Genomic DNA, 24,176 nt, shown 5'->3' on the forward strand with positions numbered 1-24,176 from the left:
CTTTTAAAAACACCTTTCTCTCGGGTCTCCTGCAGACAGAGGAGAGTGGAGTCATGCAACAGACACTTGTTTGAGGGGTAGAAGGGGGGTCGTCAAGGGTTGGCTGCGGACGGTGAGACGTCACCGCTATAGGGCGGGAGGCCTGGCTTTTAGGGGAAGGTCCATCTCTGGCGTGACAACGGAAACACATGGCTTTACTCGACGTGGCCAAGAGTGACAATGGGAAAAGGGTCTAACATTAGCTAGCTCAGTGATGCTAGGTGAGCTAGTAGTAGATGCATGCTTGCTTCTGTGTGTCGATACGGTTGGTGGGTGTAGTTCGCTGGAAACAAAATAGTTGCGACATGAAAGTGCTCACAACAAGGTCTGAGGATTATCTTGCGTAACTGGCTCGTGATTTTTGGAAAGAGACATTGCTGAGGAGTTGATCTAATGTATTACTTTTGCGCTTTGAGCACCACAAGCTGAGTGCCTTCTAGTTCCATCATACCGAAGAGAAGTCAAACACCTCTACGGTGTCCACTCTGAACTGTCCCTTTAACTTTTTCCACACACATCTCATGTTCACCACATCTGCCTTCCTCCTGCAGAGATGTTGAGGCATCAGACGCTCCCTGTCACATCATCCTTTGTGGGATGCATCCAGGACATGAGGATCAACGGCGACCCTGTCTCTTTGGAAAGGCTGTCTGGTGCGTTCGGTCCGGTCAACGTCAAAGAGTGTCCAGGCTGAATGTCTCACTGCGTCATCATGAAACAAACCTTGGGACCACGTCCGCTGCCACCCATGTGCAATCTGTTGCCAAGACAGAGAATGTGTGTAAAAATGTATATATCATGCGGAGTGTGTTTCAGTGTGAGCGAGTGTGTGTGAGTGTGTGTGTGTGGGAAGGTCTGTGTGTAAAATAGAGATATGAACAGCAGCTTACAGGTTCATAATATTTGCTGCTTGGTTAAACATTTCTGTATTTATTATGTGATAAAATCGTGCATACCAGCTCACATGCTCTAACAGTTGTTTTACAGTCTGACGTGTCGCTCCATTTATTTTCTGTCGACAATCAAATGCTACTGAATATGCTTGTGATCAGTCGGGCTGCAGTAGGAGCATCCCAGCACTTTACGAAAACAAATGATGCCTTTTGTGATGGTGCTTTTATGATGATCTTTATTTTTTTGTTTGTTTGTTGGAAAGTTTATACCAGAATAATTACGTTTACACCCACGGTGCTCAGTTTAGTGACATTTCAGGGGCTGCCTCGCTGTTTTATATTCATATCCACATGCCAGCATGGCTTAATAGACACTGAGTCTTCACACAGGCCATGAAATCATTTTGTTCCTACACTGTATTACTGTTGCTCTGAATTCATTTTCCATTTTGCATTCCTTTTTTCATGCATGAGGGCTTTCTGTGTGGCTGTCACACAAGAAAACAGCATGAACTGAAGTTTGTGGAGCATCGAGGTGCAGTTAGCTTCTAATAAGTCTCACAAGTCTTGTTTGGGACCATGTAGCCCATATTATAAAGTGATATAACAAAAAACAACATGTATCTGATGTGTTTAAAACTCCCCTGCAAATGTTTACTTACCTGCTTTGTACATAATGTGATATGAGAAACAATATGCATGATGATTGGACATGATGGTTTGTACATGCATTCCTGTCTTGTGACCACTGATTTGTAAGCCATTTTGTAATTAATGTTCTTTATAAATACTCCTCAGTGCCATAATGAGGTCTTGACTCAGTTATATGTACTAAAACATGCATCTTTTTTTGCAGACAAGCGGGATTAATATTGAATTATACTCAGCAACATGTGGATACATGTAATTGTACGATCGGATAAATATAATTTGGTCTTATGTGTTGGAATACAGTACATAATGTTGATTTATCTCCATATGCCTACATTTTGGGAGTGGTTCGGCTTGAACTGAGATAAGGCGGTGTTCAGTAATTACACCTCCGAGCAGGTTTTTCCTCTTTGTTAACACATCCTTTAAGGCCCTCTGAGAATAATAATGTTCCTATAATTTGACTAAGAGCAGGGCAGTTGTTATAAGGACACTGGAGTCACACCCTCAGTATTGTTTCTGGGAATATGAGGATTTCGACGACCTGAGGAAACACATACATCCTGCAAGATGACTGTACTCATTTTTAAAGGGTGCTATCTTTAAAATTTGACGACCGTAAAACTTTAGTGACTAGCCCGCGGTATTATTTGCTCAAATCACTCAAATCAACAAGCCTATATTTGGGACAGGCCTATACAGGACTGGGCATTTAATTGAAGTTTTAGGGTATATTTTGCTTAAAAACAATAGGGGTTATAAAAGGCCAATAATAATAATAATGAGAAGAAGAAGAAGAATACAAAGGAATTTAGCATCTCTCCACAGGAATTATTCTCTTGTGTGGAGAAGGCTCTGACACAGTATTTACACCATCATCATGATATCATTTAATTTACAAAAAATATATTTGACCTTTTTTTTCTTTAACTTATTCCATTTGGATTCCTCACATCAGTATTTCTAATATTACACCAGCAGCTCTGACAGGGAGAGACATCCTGGACCACAGCTGCCTCTCAGACCTGCTCTTCACATCTTTGGCTGCATCTCAATCACAAACCACCACGCCCACTCTGATGCTGCCTTCAGGGCCTTTGTGAAGTCACGAGTAGAAGCTGCAGAGTTGTGCAAACAGGTGCTGCACCAAATGATGTGACTCACCAGCTTCTGTGACCAGAGGTATTTTAGCTATGTGCCAGAGCAAATGTTTTTGTACAGCTTTGTCACATACAGAGGCGGAAGAAGTACTCACATCTTTTACTGAAGTAAATGTTGCAGTACTGTAATTTAGAAATATTCTGTTACAAGTAAAAGTCATGCATGTAGTTTTTTTCCTTTTCAAAACCTACTTATAATACCAAAAGTAAAACTACTCATTATGCAGAATTGCCTATTTCAGAATTATATTATTGTACGAATATTTGTCCTTGAGCCTCCCTGAGTGATGAGGGGAAATGCATGACCCTCCTTCCTCCATAAATAACCATATTTAACAGTTTAAGGTTGACAAACTGTGATTTTGGTGATTTTTAAAGAAAACATGCTTTTCAAATCCACTTGTGAGTTTTGGGGTTCTGAAGGTTTTTAAATTGCATACAAAATATAGCAATTTAAGACTGAATGCCTCTCTTAAACCAAACGTAACTCCCTCCTGGTGCTTAAAAACAATACTTGAAGAGCCTCTTGCAACAGCCATTTTGCATCACCCCCTCTCCTCTCTTAAGTAATGGACAGTCCCTTATTATGAATAATACAGTATGGATGACAAATGAAGCCAATGTATTTTACTGCAGATTTTATTACCAAAATGACACCATTGATCTCAGCCAGAAACTGTAGAAACAGAAATTTTCCTTGGATTTTCAACTTTTCAACAGTCTTTGGACACATCACATTCCAAAATAAATAAATAAATAAATAAATACAAATAAAAGAAATGAAATTAAAATAGTGATTTTTCATCAAAATCACTTTATTCTATGTCTCACTGTAAAAATGGCCAAAAATAAACTGTTTGCACTAACTAACCAGCATGCACGACAACAGTAAAAAAAAACCCGAGGCTTTTTTTCAACTCCAGGAGTTCGTCTTCAACTTTTGACTTTTAACTTTAAAACATCAGAAGGAGAAATGACTTCACATGCACCCACACAGAAATATTTGTAACCTGTTTTCAGGACCCTAATTGTGTCTAGTTAAGAATATTTCTTGCTGCTAAGGTTAACTCATGGCCCACAGGGTTCATTTGGCGGCCATCTTGAATTGATGTCCACACTAATTGCCAAAAACTGTTTTCACAACTCCTGAACCGGACAACAGACAAAGACAAATGAACCCACTTATTCATATAATTTAGACACCAGGAATCAAATGGAAAGATCATCAACATGCTACAACCACTCTTTATTGGTAAAAAAAACAACAAAGCTTAGTTTTCACCTTAGTTTTCTGTGATAGCCAGATGTAGCTACTTTATTATTTTACATCACTCTCAAGGTACTCCAGATAATGCCTGCTGCAGATGTACTCCACAGGTGAGCAGATAAACTGTTGTCTGGGAAGCTTGACGGCTTCCGCGTGAACATCAATTCAAGATGGCTGCCAAATGAACATTATCTGGAGTAACTTGAGTGGCTTGGCTATTGCAGGAAACAAAGGTGAGACAAAATAGTATAAGTTATATTGTTATGAGCCTAAAATGTGTCATTTGCCAGTTTTTTTTGCCATAAAGAGTGGCTGTAGCATGTCGACAACCTTTCCATTTGATTCCTGGTGTCCAAATTATATGAACAAGTGGGTTAATTTGTCTTTGTCTGTTGTCTGGTTCAGGAGTTGTGAAAACATTTTTTGAATTAGTGTGGACATCAATTCAAGATGGCTGCCAAATGAGTTGACCTTGGCAACAAGAAATATTTTGACTAGACGCCATTAGGGTCCAAAAAAACAGATAAAAAAATGTCATCGAGTGCATGTGAAGCTATTTCTCCTGTGCAGGGTCGTGCATTTTCCGCCAGTCGCTCAGGGAGGGTCAAGGAAAAATATATAATAAAAAATGAAATGACATCCCAGCCATACCCTCCTCCATGGGTGCAGATCTGATGTCAAGTTTGGGGGGGACACAATCAGTTGTGATTTTTTTTTAATTGCACATGTGCAAATCATGCCCACAGAGCGCTTGAGATTGCCAGCATATTTCACGATTTCATAGAGGCTCATCACCATCACCAAGTCATTCAAAAAGCACTACAAAGAGAATCATATGCTTACCTTTACTGTTTATTTCTCTTAAACAGCCAGTAGTACATGGAACCAGCCATCACCCTCCTTTTCACTGCTTCGCTGTTAGTTAATGCTACTTCTAGTTTCAGGGTCTCAGGCATGTTATGTCCACTCACGTTCTCATCTCTCGCCTCTCACGGATTCCCATTTCTCCTCATCATCTTCCCTTTCTCCCAGTATATAGGATTACTGTATACATTTGTTCAATTTCAATCATTTAAGCTATTTAGAATTGGGGGGGACAATTTGTGTTTTTCAGAATTTGGGGGGGACATGTCCCCCCCATCCCCCCCGGGATCTGCACCCATACCCTCCTCTGATAAATACCCAACCCCAGACATGTTTTTTTTTTTTCTAAAAGCCCTACCTTAGTGATTATTGCTTCGTCTGGTGTCTGATTGAAAATTCACTTTTTTTTTATTTTTTAATTGTGGTCCTTGTTTTGGATCTTGATGTTTTGCTCCAGTTGGTCAAATTTTGTATGCCTCTTATTTTAATTCATGAACTTATTTGTTTTATTATTCTTATCTAATTATATATAATTCTAGTCTATTTTATTTTCTTTATTTAATTTTCCTCACCTTCGTAGAGGTTGACTTTTATTTTTCTCTGTATTTGTACAGAATTCACATCCTCTACGAGATGTTTATGCTTTTTTATGTTATCCAAATGTTCAATTTAAGTGTTTGCTCTTAAGGCTAATAATTCCGACAGCACCCAAACGCAGCACATTTCCTGTCTGCACAGGAACACACGAGCCACCGGTCAGGCGGCGGCAGAATACGGAACAGCGACACAACCGCTGGCTGAACGGCGCACACACACTCTCTCTGACACACACACGCATGTAGTCAGCGGTTAGTTACCTGAACCTGTCCGCTCATTAGTCTCGAACATGACTGCGTTTGCTCCAAACTGCGCCACCGGCTGAGACTAGCTACTCTGCCTGGAAGTAAACTACCGAGACAAACCGCCGCACCTCCCCTCCCTCCCTCTCCTCCTCCGCGGCCGCGTTCAGCTCCTCACCTCCGGTATCGGGTGTCTCAATGGCGGACCCGACGGAACCAGCCCCGAGGAGCGTGGAGGATGAGAAGACAGAGACTATCAACGACGCAGAGCTGGCGCTGAAGGGGATCAATATGCTCCTCAACAATGGATTCAAGGAGAGCGACGAGCTCTTCAGATTGTACAGGTCTGTGAGAGTCCATGTCTCACATATTAAACAATATTTCTGTCTGTTTTAACGTCCTGCTGAAAATCTCTGTGATTAACTACTCTCTACAGGGGGTCAGTGAATGTTGCAAAGTAGCCATTGTGTCCAAACTACTGTGGTCAACCAGCACAAGACATGTTAATTCATTTCAGCTCTGTCTCTGTCTCTGTCTTTGCTCAGCTTGCAAAACATAACCCAACATCCTTGTCACGCTTGTCTACTGTACTGCCATATGATCAGGTCACAAGCAGGATGAGTGTTGGGTAAATACCCAGGGCAAATATCCACACCCACAGTGTAACTTGTGATGCTCAAACAGCCTCAACACTTAAATATTATAATAATAATAATTCTCTTATTGTGAGGCAACAGGCTGGTGTTACTGTAAGTGTTGTGACCATCAGACAGTGTAAATACACAAATGTTGTCAAAGAAGAAACAACAGGTTCTTATTCCTGATGTGCAAGTTACTGTCTTTTAGTTTCTTTAAACAGGTTTGTGGTGAATTTCTCATCCTGGCCCAGGTAGTTTGTTAGTTGTTGCACAGTTGCACCTGTGGAGGCTTGTTTTTACCAAGTAATTTAGTATTTAAATGTAAAGATTGGTCATCTAACCCAGTGCATCCCAACCTTTTCTTTAAGGGACCCCTGTTCTAACACGGAGTTAACCGACGACCCCTAAGTGACATATGTTATGGATATTTCATAGTCACAGACTCATTCAAGGAGAAAAGAGAAGAATAAATTATTAACAATATTAAAACAGATAGTTGCTATGTTAAAAAGATATGTTTTGAGTCGTTGTAAAACTGTCCACTGAGCCAGCAAGTCTGATATTTAAAGGCAGGGTGTTTTGTATTTTTGGGGCGTAGTAGCCCAGAGGTTTTTGTACTGACATTAGGAACAGATAAAACAGCAGCTGCGGAGGATCTCAGGGTTCTTGAGGGACATAAGGTGATTGGGAATCTATCGTACAGGAGGGGCTGATGGCATTAAGAGCCTTAAAAACCAAAAGAAGGATTTTAAAATCAATTCTAAAAGATACTAGGAGTTATGCGGTCTCTCTTTTTAGTTTTTTGTTAAAAAACCTGGCAGCAGCAGCGTTCTGAATGCTCTGTAGTTTTACAATAGGCCAGTGTATAGGGTGTTACAGTAGTCAAGACGACTGGAAACAAAAGCAGGAACAAGCTTCTCAGCGTCTTGCTGGCTCAGTCGAGGTCGTACCTTAGCTGTATTGCACAAATGATAAAATGCAGTTTTTGTTAACAAATTAAAATGAGCTTTAAAATTGAGATCACGATCAAAACTTACACCGAGGTTTCTTACTAGAGGTCGTGTCTGTGTGGCCAGACAATAACGATACAGAACAGCTGATGAACTGTAGACTTAACCCAAATAGCAAACACAGTAGCTGCAGGAATTTTTTTTTTTGTTTGTTTGTATATTTTATTTTAGATTTTTAAAAGCACACAGTCACAAATTGACAGTACACAAACACCTGTTTTACATTACGAACATTTCAAAAATATATCAACAGACAATGAAATAAATCGGCACATAACAATGCAAATAAAAAATGTAACGTAAAATGTAATGTAATGAAATTAAATACACCACAAAAATGGGAGGTGGGGGTGTGAGAGATAGGGTAGTCTGGTGGTTGTATGGAGGTGGACGGCAGTGCCTACAACTCCTCTCTGATCACCTACTTCAAAATGCATGGATTTTTTTAATAGCTTTCCCATATGTGAACACTTGAATTTAAGTCTTCCACAATTGCATAGTCTCTGTTTTTTTAAAGAATATATTTATTGCAATTTTTTTTTTTTTTTTGCATAAGACACAGAACAGAACAGCTTGGACATAAGACGGAGAATAAAAGGAGTAGTTGAAAATAAGAAAATTAGGGAGCAGTCATCACCTCCTACAACCTTATAAAGGCAGCAACAAACAGACTAACAATTGGGCCATATAGACAAATAACAAGGTTGCGAGAGGGCTAATTTACAGGAAGTGTAGAGAGAGACTGGCTAAGCCGATTTAGGAACCCCCATAAAATAGAACATGACAGCGAAGGTCCAATGTACTTTAAGTAAGGGTCTCAAACTGTATGAAAGGCCTCTGAGGAGTGAAGCATACAAGAGATATATTCATTGGGAACACACTGCATTATAAGAGTGTGGCACGGCTTTTGTTGTCGGAGCAGCGTACTTGGTCCAGAGGAGAAGAATATTCTTCTTGGCAGCAAAAGTCAAAAGATTGAAATGTCTCTTGTGTTTGATATTTGTAATATGACCATCCTGGAGTCATAGTAGGAGGCACATAGAGTCCAATAGCTGTGTAGCTTCACACAAAGCCAAATACAGTGACTGTAGCTTCCAGACTCAGAGTTACACTTCCATATAATTAATTAAAGGATGCCATATTTTCTTCAACCTCATTGCAATACTTTTTTTTTTTTTTTTTGGCCAACAGGATTTCTGTAAGCTTCATGGAATGGCTCTGTCTGATATTAGAATATAAGAGGTTGCCCAAAAGGAATACTTCCGGATCCACTGGGAAAGTGACTCAAGGATTGTGGATAGGGTGTCACAGATCCCCTGCCAGGTGGAATAAAGGGAAAGTGCCCTCAGATAGTGCACACTTACAGGAAGTTTGAGAGATTTGGATGAATTTTAAGCAGATTATTACAAGTTTTCCTGATAGATTTAGGATTTTTTTTACTAGTTCTCTGTCTTTATTGTTTTTTTTTAACAATTGTACATACTTAATAGGCTTCCTTTTGACAAATTCAGTGTTTTATTTTCTCCCTGATGCTTTTCATAAGTGCTATATCGTAGGGAACTGGACTTCAGTTCAGCTTCTTCAGTTCAACTCAAAAAGCACCAAAAATACACTTGGAAAACCTCAGCAGCAGTGTGTCTTTCCAGTAATCATGACCCGGTTACTTAAGATAATCCACAGACCTTGTTGTGAGCACTTTCATGGAGGAACTATTTTCTTTGAATTGAATCTCCCTGCAGAAGGAGGTGATTGCAGTAGATGCACACTTCTTTCTGTGAAGTGATTCAGTTGGTAGAGTAATGCATTTTTTGTGGGGCTTTCTCCCGAAAGTCTGAGATTCAAATCATCTGTCGGAGACCTCTCAGTTAAGTCCTCAAGGGTTTTTTTAGTTCAACTAAACTGCAGAAGCCTCTTGGATGAGAGTTGAAACGTCCAGTTGCCTGCGATACAGCACTTAAGATCACCATGACCTGGATGACTGAGAATCTTCACCAACAGACTCCTGATGCTTGGCAGTTTGTTTTACCCACGTATTTTTCTAGTGCCGGACGAGGCTGTTTAACAGAGAGTGAAGGCTCTGTGAATATCGCTTGTGTTAAAGCCCTTATCCTGTTTTAAAAGTTTATATCTTGAATAATAATCTGAACTTTAAAATAACAAGTTAATTTAGTTGTCTTTACAGAAATTAATTAAATGCTGAGGCCTACTGTATATAAAGTTTTCTTACACCCCTTAAAATCAAGAAGGTCTTGTGACCACCTTGTACAGTTTTAATGACCCCAAATCAGAGTCAGAACCCCTAGGTTGGGAACCAGTGCTCTAACCCAGTGGTTCCAGTCCTGTGAGGTCATCCTGAGGGTTTACAAGACATTTTACAACACAGGAAAGATGGAATAAACATTTGTGTTAAGATAAATAATATTTTTCCACATGTAACTCTTAATTTTTCCCTTTTTTGTGTGAATAACTGTATAATTTTTTAATCTTTTGGATACCCATTAAAAAAAATACACTGTTTTTGGTTGACGACATTACTTGGTTTAAGGCTCACAAGCTAAAAAGGTTGGGAACCTCTGGTTGGGAAGTACCCTTCCTGGTCACAGGATTTATATACATTCATTCATGCTGTGTAGTTTCTAAGGGCTGATTATCTCTAGGAAAGGTTCGCTTTCAACTTGCATGCTGATGCCACAGCAGGGCAAACCCTATGTGTCCTGACCCCTGGTGAAATCTTAAATGTCATCTCTTCCACTAATTGCATTAAACACTAGGTGTCATCCTGTTTGGATTGCATCAGCAGAAAAGATTGAGAGAAGTGAAAGATGCATAACACAGCAACATAAAACCAACTTGTGACTGTATTAACCAGTTCCTCCATGGCTCTGTTAGGGTGGTGTCTGTTGCATTATGGGTTCAGTGATGCTGTATAGAGACAGATCACTTCCAAATCAAATATATACATATTTTTCCTCTTACCTGCAGTGTTGTTTATCATTCTAGATTGTTTTGGTGTGAGTTGCAGAGTGTTGGAGATATCAGCTGCAGAGATGTCTGCCTTCTCTTGGATATAATGGAACTAGATGACACTTGGGTTGTGGTGCTCAAAGCGCCCAAAAATTAGGGCTGTACCAGACTCAGAATTATGTCAGTCTAATCAGATTTGGCTGTTTAAACAAGCTGCTAACGACCGGTCAGAGATGTGCTACAACATTTTTTTGCCGACACTAGATATCAAACAAAAGCCAGAGACTGTAACATATAAAGTGTCTGTGAGCTCTAAATTCACCACCTCCAAACAGAAGAGAGACAATAAAGTTGTCTTAGAGCCTTACAATGCAAACCCTCTCTTTCTCTGCCGCTGCCTGCTTGTCAGCAGTGCCCTGCATCAAAGAGTGGCATGAAAGTCAAGAATGCTATCTCTGCAGCAAAGGCGGGGGACATTAACATCCCCAGAAGTACCCTGCACAGCACACTGAAAAAAAAGACTGCTTGAATTGAAGCAGTCTCAGTCGACTGAGGGGTCTCTGACTGATGATTCGAATCTCCGACTTTCAGGGGGCAGCCCTATAGAAAATAAATTTTAAACTTAACAGTAGTGTGTCTTTTCAGAAATCATGACCTGATTACTCAAGATAATCCACAGACCTTGTTGTGAGCAGTTTCATGTAGGAACTGTTTTCTTTCCAACAAACTACACCCACCAACCGTATCACTACGCAGAAGGAAGTGTGCACCTATTGCTAGCTCACCTAGCGCCGCTGAGTTACAGCTCAGCCTAGGAGGACGCCATTACCGTTTACGTCTCGCGCTGTCATGAGCCTCTCGTCCATGAGTAGATGCATGCTTCCTTCTGAGTGGTGATTCAATTGAAAGGAAATGGTTCCTACTAGAGATGTACTGATACCACTTTATCCTTCCCGATACCGATTCTGATCCCTGAACCTTTGGTATCTGCCGATACAGAGTACCGATCCGATACCAGCGCGTAAAATAAAAAATGTATGGGAATATGAATTGTTGTATGTCTCAACTCCTAAAACTCTATGTAAAATATTAAGAAATAAATACATAATAGCAGAATGAATGCCATAAAACTTTTTTTTAATTATTATTATTCAGTGTTGACAAAGATCAAGACACAGGTTAAAGTGCAGCCACACAATTTGGTAAAAAAGACATTTTAAAGGCTACAGTAGAATGCTTTTTAAACTCCTCTCTGTTTCTGTTTCGTTTGCCTGTAGCGTGCGTATGCGTAATGACGTGAGGCATTACGTGGTATCGGATTGGTCATAGGCTGTACTCGCCGATACCCGATATTTTAGGCAGTATCGGAGGCATTTCCGATACTGGTTTTGGTATCGGTACAACTCTAGTTCCTACATGAAACTGCTGACAAGGTCTGTGGATTACCCCAAGTATCTAGGTCATGATTTCTGGAAAGAGACATTGCTGTTGAGTTTTCAAATGTATTTTTTGGTGCTTTGAACACCACAAGCCGAGTGCCATCTAGTCCTTTATATCTGAGAGAAGGCCGATATCTCCAATACTTGGCACCTCACACCGAAACAGTCTAGACTGATGGATAGCGCCACAGCTAAGAGGGAAAAAAAATGCCCTTTTGATTTTGGGTTGAACTGTCCCTTTAAATCACCACCAGCGCTGTGGACGGATATCTGAAAAAACCACATCCCCTTTGGATCAAGTTGCTCTTGTCTGACTGTCACCTTGTGCCTCAACTTGTTCATGTCGTCACAGTCAATCAATCTAGTGCTTCACGCATGAAACCGGCTCAACACATTTTTGTCGCTCCACCGATGGACGTCTTACGGCCTCTAGATCTGTTATTAGCTCAAACACGTCAGTCACTTTCAAGTCATGCATCTGTTCTCTATCCTCTGTTTCAGGAACCACAGTCCTTTGATGAGTTTCGGAGCCAGTTTTGTGAGTTTTCTGGTGAGTTAAGATGTAGCGCCGTGCTGTTTTACTTTGTGGTCCAAATGCCGACACAAAAATGACTGTAAATTCCAGTTAAAAAGCGCTTCAGTTTCATAATGAGGTTAAAGGAATCTCCCTTGTGTTGCTGCTGGGCTCAGAGCCAGACTTCTTATTTTTTCTGGCACAAAAACAGAAGTGTGACTGACTGAAGTAATGCCTTTTCAGAAGGTGGATTCAAACACAATAGGAACAAGAGGAAGATGTCATAAAACATGAAAACCCTACCAAATAGACAACTTGGAGTTGTATGGGTGACTCATCCATAGTCGGTGCAGTACTTACAGATGTCTGCGAAAGCAAAGTAATGTCCTGCTGTGGACGGGGGCTGCAGCAAAACGTATTTTAGCCACCAAAACAGTCCAGCTGAAAAAAATCTACAACAGTTTAATTGTACCCGATATTGAGAGTTCTTTATTCATCTTTTTTTTGCCAAGGAGGCTGTAAATGGCTTCAGTTTGCCATCTATCAAAGCCACCAGACCCCATTGACAAAAACAGTCATTTTGGCTCAGTGAACACAGGAGCTCCTTATCTACCGCTGCCTCAGTTAGTTTGTTTGTTTGTGTTTTTGTGTGACTTTGGTGAATCCGAACTAACCCTTTTAAACGCCAAAAGTCATAGGATAACACAAAGAAACTGACTGATCGAGGCAGCAGTAGACCAGCAGCTCCTGCGTTCAGCAATGGTAAATCACTGTTTTCCTCAATGGAGTCTGGCTTTGAGGAGAACGATATAACAGCTCCATTTTCCCGCTGGAAATTGCCATCTGTTGGGAAGGTAAAGCAGTGAAAATATTCTCAGTATAGTTCAATTTCAATTCAATTCAATTCAATTTTATTTATAAAGCCCAATATCACAAATCACAATTTGCCTCACAGGGCTTTACAGCATACGACATCCCTCTGTCCTTAAGACCCTCACAGCGGATAAGGAAAAACTCCCCAAAAAAACCCCTTTAACGGGGAAAAAAAAAAAAACGGTAGAAACCTCAGGAAGAGCAACTGAGGAGGGATCCCTCTTCCAGGACGGACAGACGTGCAATAGATGTCGTACAGAACAGATCAGCATAATAAATTAACAGTAATCCATATGACACAATGAGACAGAGAGAGAGAGAGAGAGAGAGAGAGAGAGAGAGAGAGAGAGAGAGAGAGAGAGAGAGAGAGAGAGAGAGAGAGAGAGAGAGATGCAGGTAATGACAGTAGCTTACAACAACATTAATGAAAGTAATAATATTATAGTTATAGTGTACACTTGTTTTTTTTAGATAGATGGATAGAAGATATTTTTTGGGCATTTTTAGCCTTTATTTGACAGGACAGACAAGCGTGAAGGGGGGAGAGAGAGGGAGTGACATGCGGCAAAGGGCCACAGGCTGGAGTTGAACCCGGGCCACTGCGGCAACAGCCTTGTACATGGGGCGCCTGCTCTACCACTAAGCCACCAGCGTCCCAGTATAGTGTACACTTAAACTGATATTGATTTTTTAGGTGGCTGAAATAGGTTTTGTTGCTGCCCCCTCCACAGCAGGGCATTGTTTAGCTTTCGTCTAAGACTTTAGCCTGCTTCTACAAACTGGGGACGCTTGAAAGGACATCTACTGTAGGTTATATACTGACTTAGGATAAGTACCTTATACAACCCCACTTCAAAACTATCCCTTTAAAGCAATAGAAATACTGAGTCTCCATGTTCACCTCCTGCAGCAGCACAACATGCACAGGGCTGGTGAAGGTGAATATTGCTTCGACCAGTGTTTGTTATGATTATTAAAAACCCTCAGCCTGTCACATTACTGGTCTCATAGCTTTGAAACAGCTGCGTCACCGCTAAACATGATAAGTGATAAGTTCTGTAAAGCAAAAGCTTTACCTCAGGAAGTGTCGGGCTGGTTCAGAGCGTCACGACATGAACACACGTCACCACAAATCTGCACTCAAAGACAGATGAGCTATGATTGCAATAATTCTAACGCATCTCACGCCCTACATGGTCGCATAGTTTGGTAATAATTGTTACACAACAGCATTTGCACTGCAGTGTGTTTGAAGGATTAGAGTTATAATCTCCTGTCTGATGTGTGTGGAGGAGGCCAAGCTGAAGTGTTCCTGGGTGTGTGCAGGTGGTTTCATGTTGTCTTCAGAGGGTTTTGATAAACTGATCTTAAAGACACTCACCAGCCACTTTATTAGGTACACTTGTTCAACTGCATGTTAACTCAAATAGCTAATCAGCCAATCCTGTGGCAGCAACTCAGTGCATTTGGGCATGTACCACAGTGTACCCATCTTCTGATGGCTACTTCCAGCAGGATAACACACCATGTCACAAAGCTCACATCATCTCAAACTGGTTTCTTGAACATGACAATGAGTTCACTGTACTCCAATGGCCTCCACAGTCACCAGATCTCAGTCCAGTAGAGCACCTTTGGGATGTGGTGGAACGGGAGATTCACATTGTGGATGTGCAGCCGACAAATCTGCAGCAACTGTGTGATGTCATCATGTCAATATGGACCAAAATCTCTGAGGAATGTTTCCAGCACCTTGATGAATCTGTGCCACAAAGAATTAAGTCAGTTCTGAAGGCAAAAGGGGTCCACCCTGGCACTAGCAAGGTGTACTTAATAAAGTGGCCAGTGAGTGTATATGGAAGAGAAATACAGGACTCCTGACTGCTTAAGTTTGTTTGTATGAAATCTGAAAACTAAGAAGATTACAGTTTGGTTTTGTTTCCCTGTTTTCTGGACTCCAGGGTTCAATCCAGGATTAGACATGTTGCCTTACTTATAAGAGCTGTGGCTCACCAGCTTTCATTTAGTACGTAACATGGTTATTTGACTTTCTACCGCTCTTTCAGAACGCCATGATGACATTTGAGGAGGAGAAAATGCAGATGGCCTTTGAGGACCTCAAAGCTACAGAGAGACTGTGTGAGAGTGAAAACACTGGAGTCATTGAGACCATTAAAAACAAGATCAAGAGGAGTGTGAGTAACCTCTGCAACATTTAATTGAATGTATGTGATATGTATAGAACAAATGTAATTAGTCTGAAAAGGAGCATTTTATGTTTGCTGTTTGTTAGCTTGCATGTCACATGAGTTTATGTGTGAGGTGTTTGTGTGGGCAGATGGACTCCCAGAGGTCGGGGGTGGCCGCAGTGGACCGACTCCAGAGGCAGATCATCATCGCAGACTGCCAGGTTTACCTTGCAGTGCTGTCTTTCATCAAACAAGAGCTGTCGTGTAAGAGAACCTTTAGTAGACTGCACATTTATTGATGTGGAATGAAAATACAGATCGTAGCAGTTCTGAATATTTAGTTTTAATATTAACAGATGCATATTTGTTTTTTTAAATATCAGTAGTCCAGTGCAGAGGATAGCATGATTCATTGACCTCCACTTTAATCTCCTAACAGCGTACATCAAAGGAGGCTGGATCCTCCGCAAAGCTTGGAAGATGTACAACAAATGCTACAGCGACATCACACACCTGCAGGAGGGCAGCAGAAGACGAGCCTCCGAACAGCAAGCACTGCCGCCTCCGTCTCTGTCCTCTGACAAGTCCGAGCACAGCCGCTCCTCTTCGCCCGGGCCGAGCCCATCCCTGAGACTAGACGGCATCAACCCCGAGGCGCTGGATCGACTAAAAGGTTCGGTCAGCTTCGGTTACGGCCTCTTCCACCTCTGCATCTCCATGGTGCCGCCGCACCTCCTGAAGATCGTCAACCTGCTGGGCTTCCCTGGCGACCGCCTTCAGGGCCTGTCAGCGCTCACGTACGCCAGTGAAAGTAAGGACATGAAGGCCCCCTTAGCTACGTGAGTATGTGAGTGAGTATGTGTGTCTGTACTCTGGCCGATACTGAAACATGATCTAACTCATTCAGTTGGAAACAATACGATGAAGTAATGGAGGCATCATTTGTGAAGGAAAGAAAAGAAATGTTATCTCCTGAGATGAATTACTGTCTTGTGTTGGTGGCTACAATGAATCATAGCAATAATTTAATTTACTGCATGGACCAAATATATAATAAAAACAGAATCAATGAAATGCATAATATAAAAACCTTCCTGTGAACAGCTTTAATAACAGACTGATGGCAGGCCCTGCAGCAAAAGTTGTCCCATCATGCTTAAATAATGAATCATTTTAAACTGTGTTTTATTCCTAGAATATGCAGGCAGTTATGGCCCTCATTCACCAGCCATTGAGATTTTTCTTTTCCTAAAACCCACCCGCAGTTTCCACAAAAATTCTGACATGCACCGATTTTGCTTATTCCGGATTTGGTCTTAGATAATTGCATGATCTACTGTAAGCACACTCAAGAGCACGCTTACTTACAATTTTGTGCTGAGGCTGAAAGAAAAACAAAAGTTAATCATAAAATAAATGCAGCATTGGTGACAAAAATGATATTTAGCTTAGCATTTGTAGACATACGCAACATTTCGAGGGGTGTAAATCACAAGTTTCATTAAAATACATTGATTTTATTTAGACATCACTGTGCTCATACTACAATGTTTGCCATCAGTAATTTATCTACATTCCCAGTATGTTTTCAAATTAAATAATTGTCACCCTATTCATATAACAGTAAGAGACAATGCTGAATGTAGGAGGAACAAAAAGAGTGCTACTGATGTTTGTTAGATCCTTCCAGTGCCCACGCTCGATGTAGAGAACACCATCTCACGCCAGTGTGTGGCGTCCGACTTTCACAGAAAAGAACAGCCGCGTCAGCCGGCGTCCTGCCAGGACCCCCGAGTTGTGCAGAGGTGCGAGGGCCCGATCATCGCTGCTTTCAGTTTTAATTGGTTATTGTGTTTTCCTCAATTCAATCGTAGTATATAATGTAGGATTTAAATTACAATAATATTTTAATAATTTCAAATATTTTAAGTAGTAATTTTGATTATTTTACAAAAAGCATTTTGGCTTAAAATTAGTGATTGATCATTGTAGAAACTACACAGGTGGTTCATGCGGCCGGGACAAAACGTGACAAAACAGCGTTCTGAGTTATTAATTAAACTTTCAGAAACATCATGTGAAAAACTCCACCTTCTCTCCATCTCTCTCTGTGTCCCAGAAACACACACACCTTGGAGAGCTCCGTGTTGCTTGTGTCTGTCCTCAGTCCTGACAGTTGTGCTATTAAAGTGCATAAAGTTGGCGGCTGCAGGACGGGTCGGGTTCGGGTGGTTGATTAGCGTCTATTTTTAGTATCCCATGGATTTTCTTATCCACTCATTGTGTAACTAAATATGACATACGTTTGGTGTTCACTCCCTGCAGAACTATTGGAATTTTTTCTCATGTTTTTAGTCCAGTGCTAAACTTTTCTTTTTCTTCTTATTGGTCCTCCTCTTCTTTAATTTCTGTGTGTGCACACGGCCCTGCAGTCTCATGCCCTTTCATGGGGTTTTGCAGGCGTATACAGTTTCAATTCAATTGTATTAATAAAGCCCAATATCACAAATCACAATTTGCCTCACAGGGCTCTACAGCACACGACATCCCTCTGTCCTTAGGACCCTCACAGCGGATAAGGAAAAACTCCCCAAAAAACATTTAACTGGGGGAAAAATGGTGGAAACCTCAGGAAGATCAACATAAAAATATTAGTCATCCATATGACAAAGTGATACATAAAGAGAGGGAGGGACAGAGAGAGAGACCAAAAAATAAATAAATCACACAACAATAAACTTTTAGAAAAGCTACATGCAGCCTATATATATATATATATATAATATATATTGACATATTTTTGTTTTTACTTTGATGTGGCACTGCAGTGCAGTTATGAAGCCTCTTGCTTTCAGATGAACCTAAAATGGAGGAAAACCTTAGTGTTTCTGTGCTGTAGACTGTTGCCGTTTGATTTATTCTACATTCCACATCTGCAGATACGCAGTGTCTCCAGTGGACCAAACTACTCCTCATCCTGCGTACTTGCAAGCTTTACAGGCCGACGTGTTTTCCTTTGATTTTTCAAGTGTCCCAGTGCAATAGCATGTGATCTATAAGGCTAAATACAACGTCCATTTAGAGGGCTGAAAAGGACCACATGTCAAAACACTCTAAAAGAACACAGGTGCGGTTTAAGAACACGTCAAGAATCTCACCTAGACTTTTCTTTCTCAACAACAAATGTGAGAAAATACTTGAGAAGATAATAGTAAATGAAGCCCCATGTCTGTACTTAACCCTGTTTTAAAATGATTAGTGATAATTTAGCTTTGTCTACCGAGTTATCTAAATGTTGATTAATATTTGTCTAAAATGTTAAAGCTGCTGTTCAGCATGTTTAATCAGCATTTGTTAAACGTGGTTAATCTCACTTCATCAAGCAGCTAAATAAAAATCATTACAAATTGTTTTAATTTCATACCAGATGGTGTCATCTCTACTCTCTGACTCATTACAGTCTGTGTGCTCCCCTCACAGCCTGGCCCTCCTGTGGTACCACACAGTAGTGCAGCCTTTCTTTGCTCTGGACGGCACAGACACACAGGCAGGCCTGATGGAAGCCAAGTCCATCCTACAACAAAGGGAGGCCATCTATCCCAACTCCTCCCTCTTCATGTTTTTCAAAGGCAGAGTCCAACGCCTCGAGGTAAATACGCGTTAAGCATAAACCTTATTATCTGCTGCTCTGTGGCCTGTTCTCCAGCCTCGGTTGGGAAAGCTCAGTATTGTCTCAGCCTGTAACTCACACCACAAAGTTCCCCTTTCTAGTGCCAGATCAGTAATGCCTTGACGTCCTTCCGTGATGCCTTAGATCTGGCCTCTGACCAGAGGGAGATTCAGCACGTGTGTTTATATGAAATAGGTACTATTTTCCCTCTCAGTTTTCAAACCACCTTGCTCAGCGCTAGTCTGCATCATAATTTCTGATTGTTGAACATTTTAGGTTGGTGCAGCATGATCGAACTGAACTACAGCGAAGCCTACAGGGCCTTTGAGCGACTGAAGACAGAGTCTCGCTGGTCCCAGTGCTACTACGCCTATTTAACTGGAGGTGGTAACACTACAAACGAATAAGGCTTCAAGGGCATTTTTCGTGAGTTTTTTTTTTTTAATCAGCTCCTAATCCATATTATATTTTTATATGTTGTGCAGTGTGCCAAGGAGCCACAGGTGATCTGGAGGGAGCTGTCAGGGTTTTTAAGGATGTTGAAAGGCTTTTCAAACGCAAAAATAATCAGATCGAGTTGTTCTCCATGAAGAGGGTGAGTGTGCATCCAGCTGGTTTTCTGTTGGGAATGTTTGGAGCAAAATGCAGTGACAATAATAATGTATGTGCTCATGTTATCAGGCTGAGAAGCTAAGGACCACCAGCCTGTCCAGAGAACTCTGCATCCTGTCTGTGATTGAGATTCTTTACCTCTGGAAAGCTCTGCCCAACTGCTCCACCGCCAAGCTGCAGACGATGACACAAGGTACTGGACTATAGCTTAGGTGAACTAGTTTGTGTTTGCTGTTGTCGTCATTGGGCGTAGCTGACTTGTGTTCTTGTCGTTGTAGTCCTGCAGGGGATTGACGATGCCTCATGTGCAGGCCTGAAAAACCTGCTTCTCGGTGCCATTAACAGATGTCTTCATAATACCAAAGATGCCATCCAGGTACTCTTTTGTCACATTAATAATACAGTCATTGTATAAGGTGTGGAGATATGAATCGCTCATCAGCTGTAGCTGTAGGATTGTTGTAAACAGTGTTCTCATCACACAACAGTCAGCACTGTAGTGATAATATCTATAACTGATCAAGTGCATCATATCTGATTTTTTTCAGTATTTCCATCTGGCCGCGAGGGATGAGGTCGGTCGTCTGAGCAACTCTTACGTGCAGCCCTACTCCTGCTATGAGCTGGGCTGTGTGCTGCTCAACACCCCAGAGGTAAGTTTATGAGTGTGTGTGACACAAAGAGAGACTGTTTCCCTGATCTGAGAATGGCGGAAAAGTCACAGTCTGAATATTTCATTGTATTTTTTTCCAGTCTGCAGGGAAGGGCAGAATGCTGATGCTTCAGGCTAAGGTACAGGAGGTTTCCTTTTTTTACTTTATGCTTCCTAAAATTTGTATTGGTTCTTATTTGCTTATAGATTGTTCATAAGCTTTAAGTAGTCGGTAGCAAGTTTTGTGACTCGGTCTCCTGTAGCAGGGTTCATTAGAAGAGCTATTAGGAGAGTGTTTGGGATTTGTCTTGTTTCCACCCTCAGTCAGTTTTTGATCAAAGTTGTGTTAACTTTTTAGGATGTGCACACTCTGACGGATCAATACACTCACTACTTGATCAGGTGATAGCCTATCCAACAAAGGTGTGGCAAGCCCAATGCTTGGCTCCCTATAAAGTCAGCCGGCTAAGTACAGTGGGTCGCGGCAGGACACTGAACTGTAGTTACAGGGGGCTGATGGTGACATACCGGCTGGAAAAATAGCAGCCAACAAACTCTACAGGCCCTGGATGTAGACTGGGTATGTGTGGTCTGAAAAGCTGCCTAAAGGGAGGCTTGTCTTCCCCTGCTCAGCCACCAGATCATGAGGCCAAGTAAAGAGCACTCCCTGAGAAGGACGTGCTCAGTAGGCTTGTGCGCCATTACTTGACTAATCAGTTAAACTCTCACCAGCTGGCTAAAGTTATTATTAAAATTCTTATTTTATGCATTTCCATCACCCTCCCAAAAAAATGTCGTTAACATTTTTAAGTGGCTCTTACTCGCAGTATTTATATATACAAGTAGTAGAGTAAATTGTGCTCAATTTTATGAGTGTTTTCTTGCATTTAGACTAGTTGACTAGTCCAAGTATGAACTTAACAGTTTAAATGTCACAGAAATTAGTTGTTGGGGAAAATCGCTAGTGTTCAGCAGCCCTGAGAGTGTGTTAACATGTCTACCTTAAAGTTGGTAACGTTTATAAAAATAGCTTTGCTGAATTTTAGCATTCACTAAAATCTATTGCTGCAACAACCAATCAGAGCCGAGGAGTCTCTAACACAGCTGTCATTCATGTTGATCGTGGCTCCAGACTGCAGCCACACTCGGCAGTGCTGATCAGAAAAGAATCAGATTTCTGTTGCCTCAAATATTTTCAGAAACATTTTTATGTGTTGAGTGTGTCTTGTAAACATACAGACTTGATTTTATTTTTCTATTTTATTTTTCTGTTGTATGTTTCTGCACGGATACAACTAAATTTAAGGATTGCATTCTCTTTGCTTACTTTTTTTTTTTTTTTTTTGGTGTGATGTCATCTTCAAAATGGCCTCTCATTGTAACCCATAGCAGTCACCCACCTGCATTCACTTCTTAATCAGGATTGGGTGACACCCCCTACCAAGCTTATAAATGTTTCACTCGACTCTTGTCTACCCTTTTGCACCCTGATGAAGACTTTAGGGTTGAAACTGGTCGGTGTTTTAATGTAAGTAGCTGTGTTTTTTGAATTTTTAACCTAACTCAAATGCATTGTCCTGCTCCACTCCATTTCTTCCCATATTTTAGTGTGTGTTTAGCTGTCAAATGAAAAAAGTTTGCAACCTGGCCGCCATGTTGGAAAAAGTTGACCAAAGTACAGAGCATTGCCCAGTGGCTGGACCAAGTTTCTCATTTTACAGTTAAACAGTGAACTAAAATATGTTTCTGAGAACATTTCAGGTGAGAAATGTCCATTTCAGTAAGAGAATCTTTATTGATATTTGGTCAGAGCTGCTGAGTTTGACAGTTTGACTGCAGTTCACAAGCAGTGATTGACATGAGTGACAGCTGCGTTACAGTCCTCAGTTTGATTGGTTGTTTTTGATCATATGCGGTAAGGCCATTAGAAGTGCTACAAGGCAATAGTCGGTAGAGGAATCAGATTTTAAAATCAGTATCAGTAATCAGTAAAAGTAACTACAGCTTTAACGAGGGGACAAGCCAGGTGACGTTCATTTGTAGGGATGAGCACAGGTGATACTCATTCTCCTTGGAAACAATGAGTGTCTGGCTGAAGCTATGCCAGGTTCTGTCACTATGTCTGCGTGCAGCAGCCAGGTAATTGGACTTCCGCTGGTACGCCGCCCCATGTTGAGGACATCTGAAATGTTCTGCGCCTTCAGGGAGAGGCAGACCTCATACTGCCCTGTTGGTTTAGCTAAGGTGTATTTGCATTGTCTGACTTCAGCATGAAGTCATGACACAGTGAATTAGGCCACATCCCACTCACACTGAGCTGAGAGTGGCCTGCACCCAGAATATCAGCACAGTAAATAGTATCTGCATTGTCTGTGGGGCGCTGGGTGCAGCCTCACCCACCTGAATTGTGTGGATTTCTGATGCAACAGCATTGACGTTGTTAGTGGATGGGCAGCTGACATTGACAGAGCACTGATTTCACTCTCTCTGCTGTTGCTGTAACAGCCGACTGCATGCCTGAGCAGATGCAGCGCTGTCTGACAGGAGCTCAGGAGGAGCCGAGCAGTGGGCTCCCTGCTTCTTTAATGGGCATGCTGCCACATGATTGGGCAGCGAGTGCATTGATCAGTCTGAGTGCTGGCTGGAGAGACTGTTAGAGGGCAGAGCACGGACAAAATATCATTTTTATTTGATTCACTGTTGTGTGTTTTTCACGGACTGTGCAGGAGGACTACGCCGGCTATGACTTTGAGAACAGGCTCCATGTTCGCATTCATTCAGCTCTGGCCTCTATGAGAGCTGCTGCAGCACAGCCTTGACATTTCATCTGCACCTCAGAAAGAACTGGAAGAAATGTCTTTTTAAAAAGCCACAAAACCATTCAAGTCATCACTGTTATATTGTTTTAATTTATTTTCATATTCTGAGCCAGTGCATCATTTTAAAATGTGTGCAATAAACAGCAGCTGTTTTAAGGGAGAATAGTTACAGAAGGTATTATGTTACTGTATTTTAAAATAAATTAACTAATCAGGTTTTTATTGTTTACATGGCTAATCTCAAAACTAGATTCTAGTCAAATCTATACATTAATTTTGAAAAGGGTTAGTGAAATCGCTTCAGAGTTTTTCCTCTGAGTCAGGTCAAGTTATGGCACATAAACTATTAACTGACAAAGCAGTTAAAATTAATGACTCAGCCATCTCAGTGTTGGTTGTAAAGGCTTTGCTAATCCATAGGCATGAGTACCAAACAGTGATTGTTTTTTAGTGCAGCCCCCTTTTTTAAGCAGACTTGTTTTTATCTGTGTAAATATGTCTTGCACACAGGTTTTAATAGATGTGCCAACATCATGTTGAGTGGCCCTAGATACACAGTGCTACTCTTGGCTGTAAACTGGATCTCATTTATATTGTTTGTTTTAAGATAATAAAATGGGCACTGTAAAATTGTTGTTTCCAGTATACTTTGTTAGGCGTGTGATATTTGCACGTACTGCGAATGATCTTATTACAGCTAACCACAAAATCAAGATCTTATTACAGCTAACCACAAAATATCTCCATACTGCTCGTCCGTAGTGATCCAAGTGTCCTGAAGCCCCGACGTAAAAAGTTGTTTGGAAAAACGTCATTTGAACTCTGTTTTTTAGCCTCATTGTAGGCTGCAGCTCTAACTGCCTCTCTGTGCACCACGCTCACATGTGCGCGAGACCAGCAAAAGCACGGGAACACACATGAACGTGGTGCCCATGTCTCACGGTCTCGCACAAGCGCACGCACACGAGCGCGGTGTACAGAGAGGCAGTTAGAGCTACAGGAGTTCAAATGACATTTTTCCAAACAAATTTTTATGTCGGGGCTTCAGGACACTTGGATCACTACGGACGAGCAGTATGGAGA

At 41.3% G+C, this 24,176-nt stretch overlaps 2 protein-coding genes across 4 annotated transcripts in view; both read left to right on the forward strand.

Annotated features, from left to right (window-relative positions):
• Positions 1 to 1,738, forward strand: part of LOC117263515 (laminin subunit alpha-3-like) — an 85,952-nt gene extending 84,214 nt beyond the window's left edge. For both annotated transcript variants that reach the window (XM_033636947.2, XM_033636948.2), the window contains one exon: positions 591 to 1,738. In XM_033636947.2, the coding sequence (XP_033492838.2) occupies positions 591 to 733 (143 nt within the window). In that variant the 3' untranslated portion in view covers positions 734 to 1,738. The remainder of the gene's footprint in view (positions 1 to 590) is intronic.
• Positions 1,739 to 5,595: 3,857 nt separating this feature from the next.
• LOC117263092 (tetratricopeptide repeat protein 39C-like) lies at positions 5,596 to 23,723 on the forward strand. Of its 2 annotated transcripts, XM_033636223.2 has the most exons (14): positions 5,596 to 6,057; positions 12,266 to 12,314; positions 15,218 to 15,346; positions 15,490 to 15,604; positions 15,780 to 16,179; positions 18,821 to 18,989; positions 19,112 to 19,205; positions 19,287 to 19,394; positions 19,496 to 19,605; positions 19,692 to 19,815; positions 19,901 to 19,998; positions 20,171 to 20,275; positions 20,376 to 20,414; positions 23,001 to 23,723. In XM_033636223.2, the coding sequence occupies exons 1-14, from the start codon at positions 5,912 to 5,914 to the stop codon at positions 23,091 to 23,093; spliced, it is 1,779 nt and encodes a 592-aa protein (XP_033492114.1). In that variant the 5' UTR covers positions 5,596 to 5,911; the 3' UTR covers positions 23,094 to 23,723. The 2 variants fall into 2 exon arrangements, with proteins under 2 accessions (XP_033492114.1, XP_033492115.1); XM_033636224.1 differs by lacking the exons at positions 5,596 to 6,057; positions 12,266 to 12,314; positions 15,218 to 15,346; positions 15,490 to 15,604 and having other exon boundaries at positions 16,014 to 16,151.
• Positions 23,724 to 24,176: the final 453 nt, after the last annotated feature.

The sequence above is a fragment of the Epinephelus lanceolatus genome, chromosome 12 (assembly GCF_041903045.1).
Source record: "Epinephelus lanceolatus isolate andai-2023 chromosome 12, ASM4190304v1, whole genome shotgun sequence".
NCBI lineage: Eukaryota > Metazoa > Chordata > Actinopteri > Perciformes > Serranidae > Epinephelus > Epinephelus lanceolatus.

Excerpts from the sequence above, each read along its gene's own strand:
- LOC117263092 (XM_033636223.2), top strand. The coding sequence starts at position 5,912 with ATGGCGGACCCGACGGAACCAGCCCCGAGGAGCGTGGAGGATGAGAAG. Across the intron at positions 15,347-15,489 it reads AAAACAAGATCAAGAGGAGT|ATGGACTCCCAGAGGTCGGG; the intron begins GTGAGTAACCTC and ends TTGTGTGGGCAG. Across the intron at positions 20,415-23,000 it reads TGCTGATGCTTCAGGCTAAG|GAGGACTACGCCGGCTATGA; the intron begins GTACAGGAGGTT and ends CGGACTGTGCAG.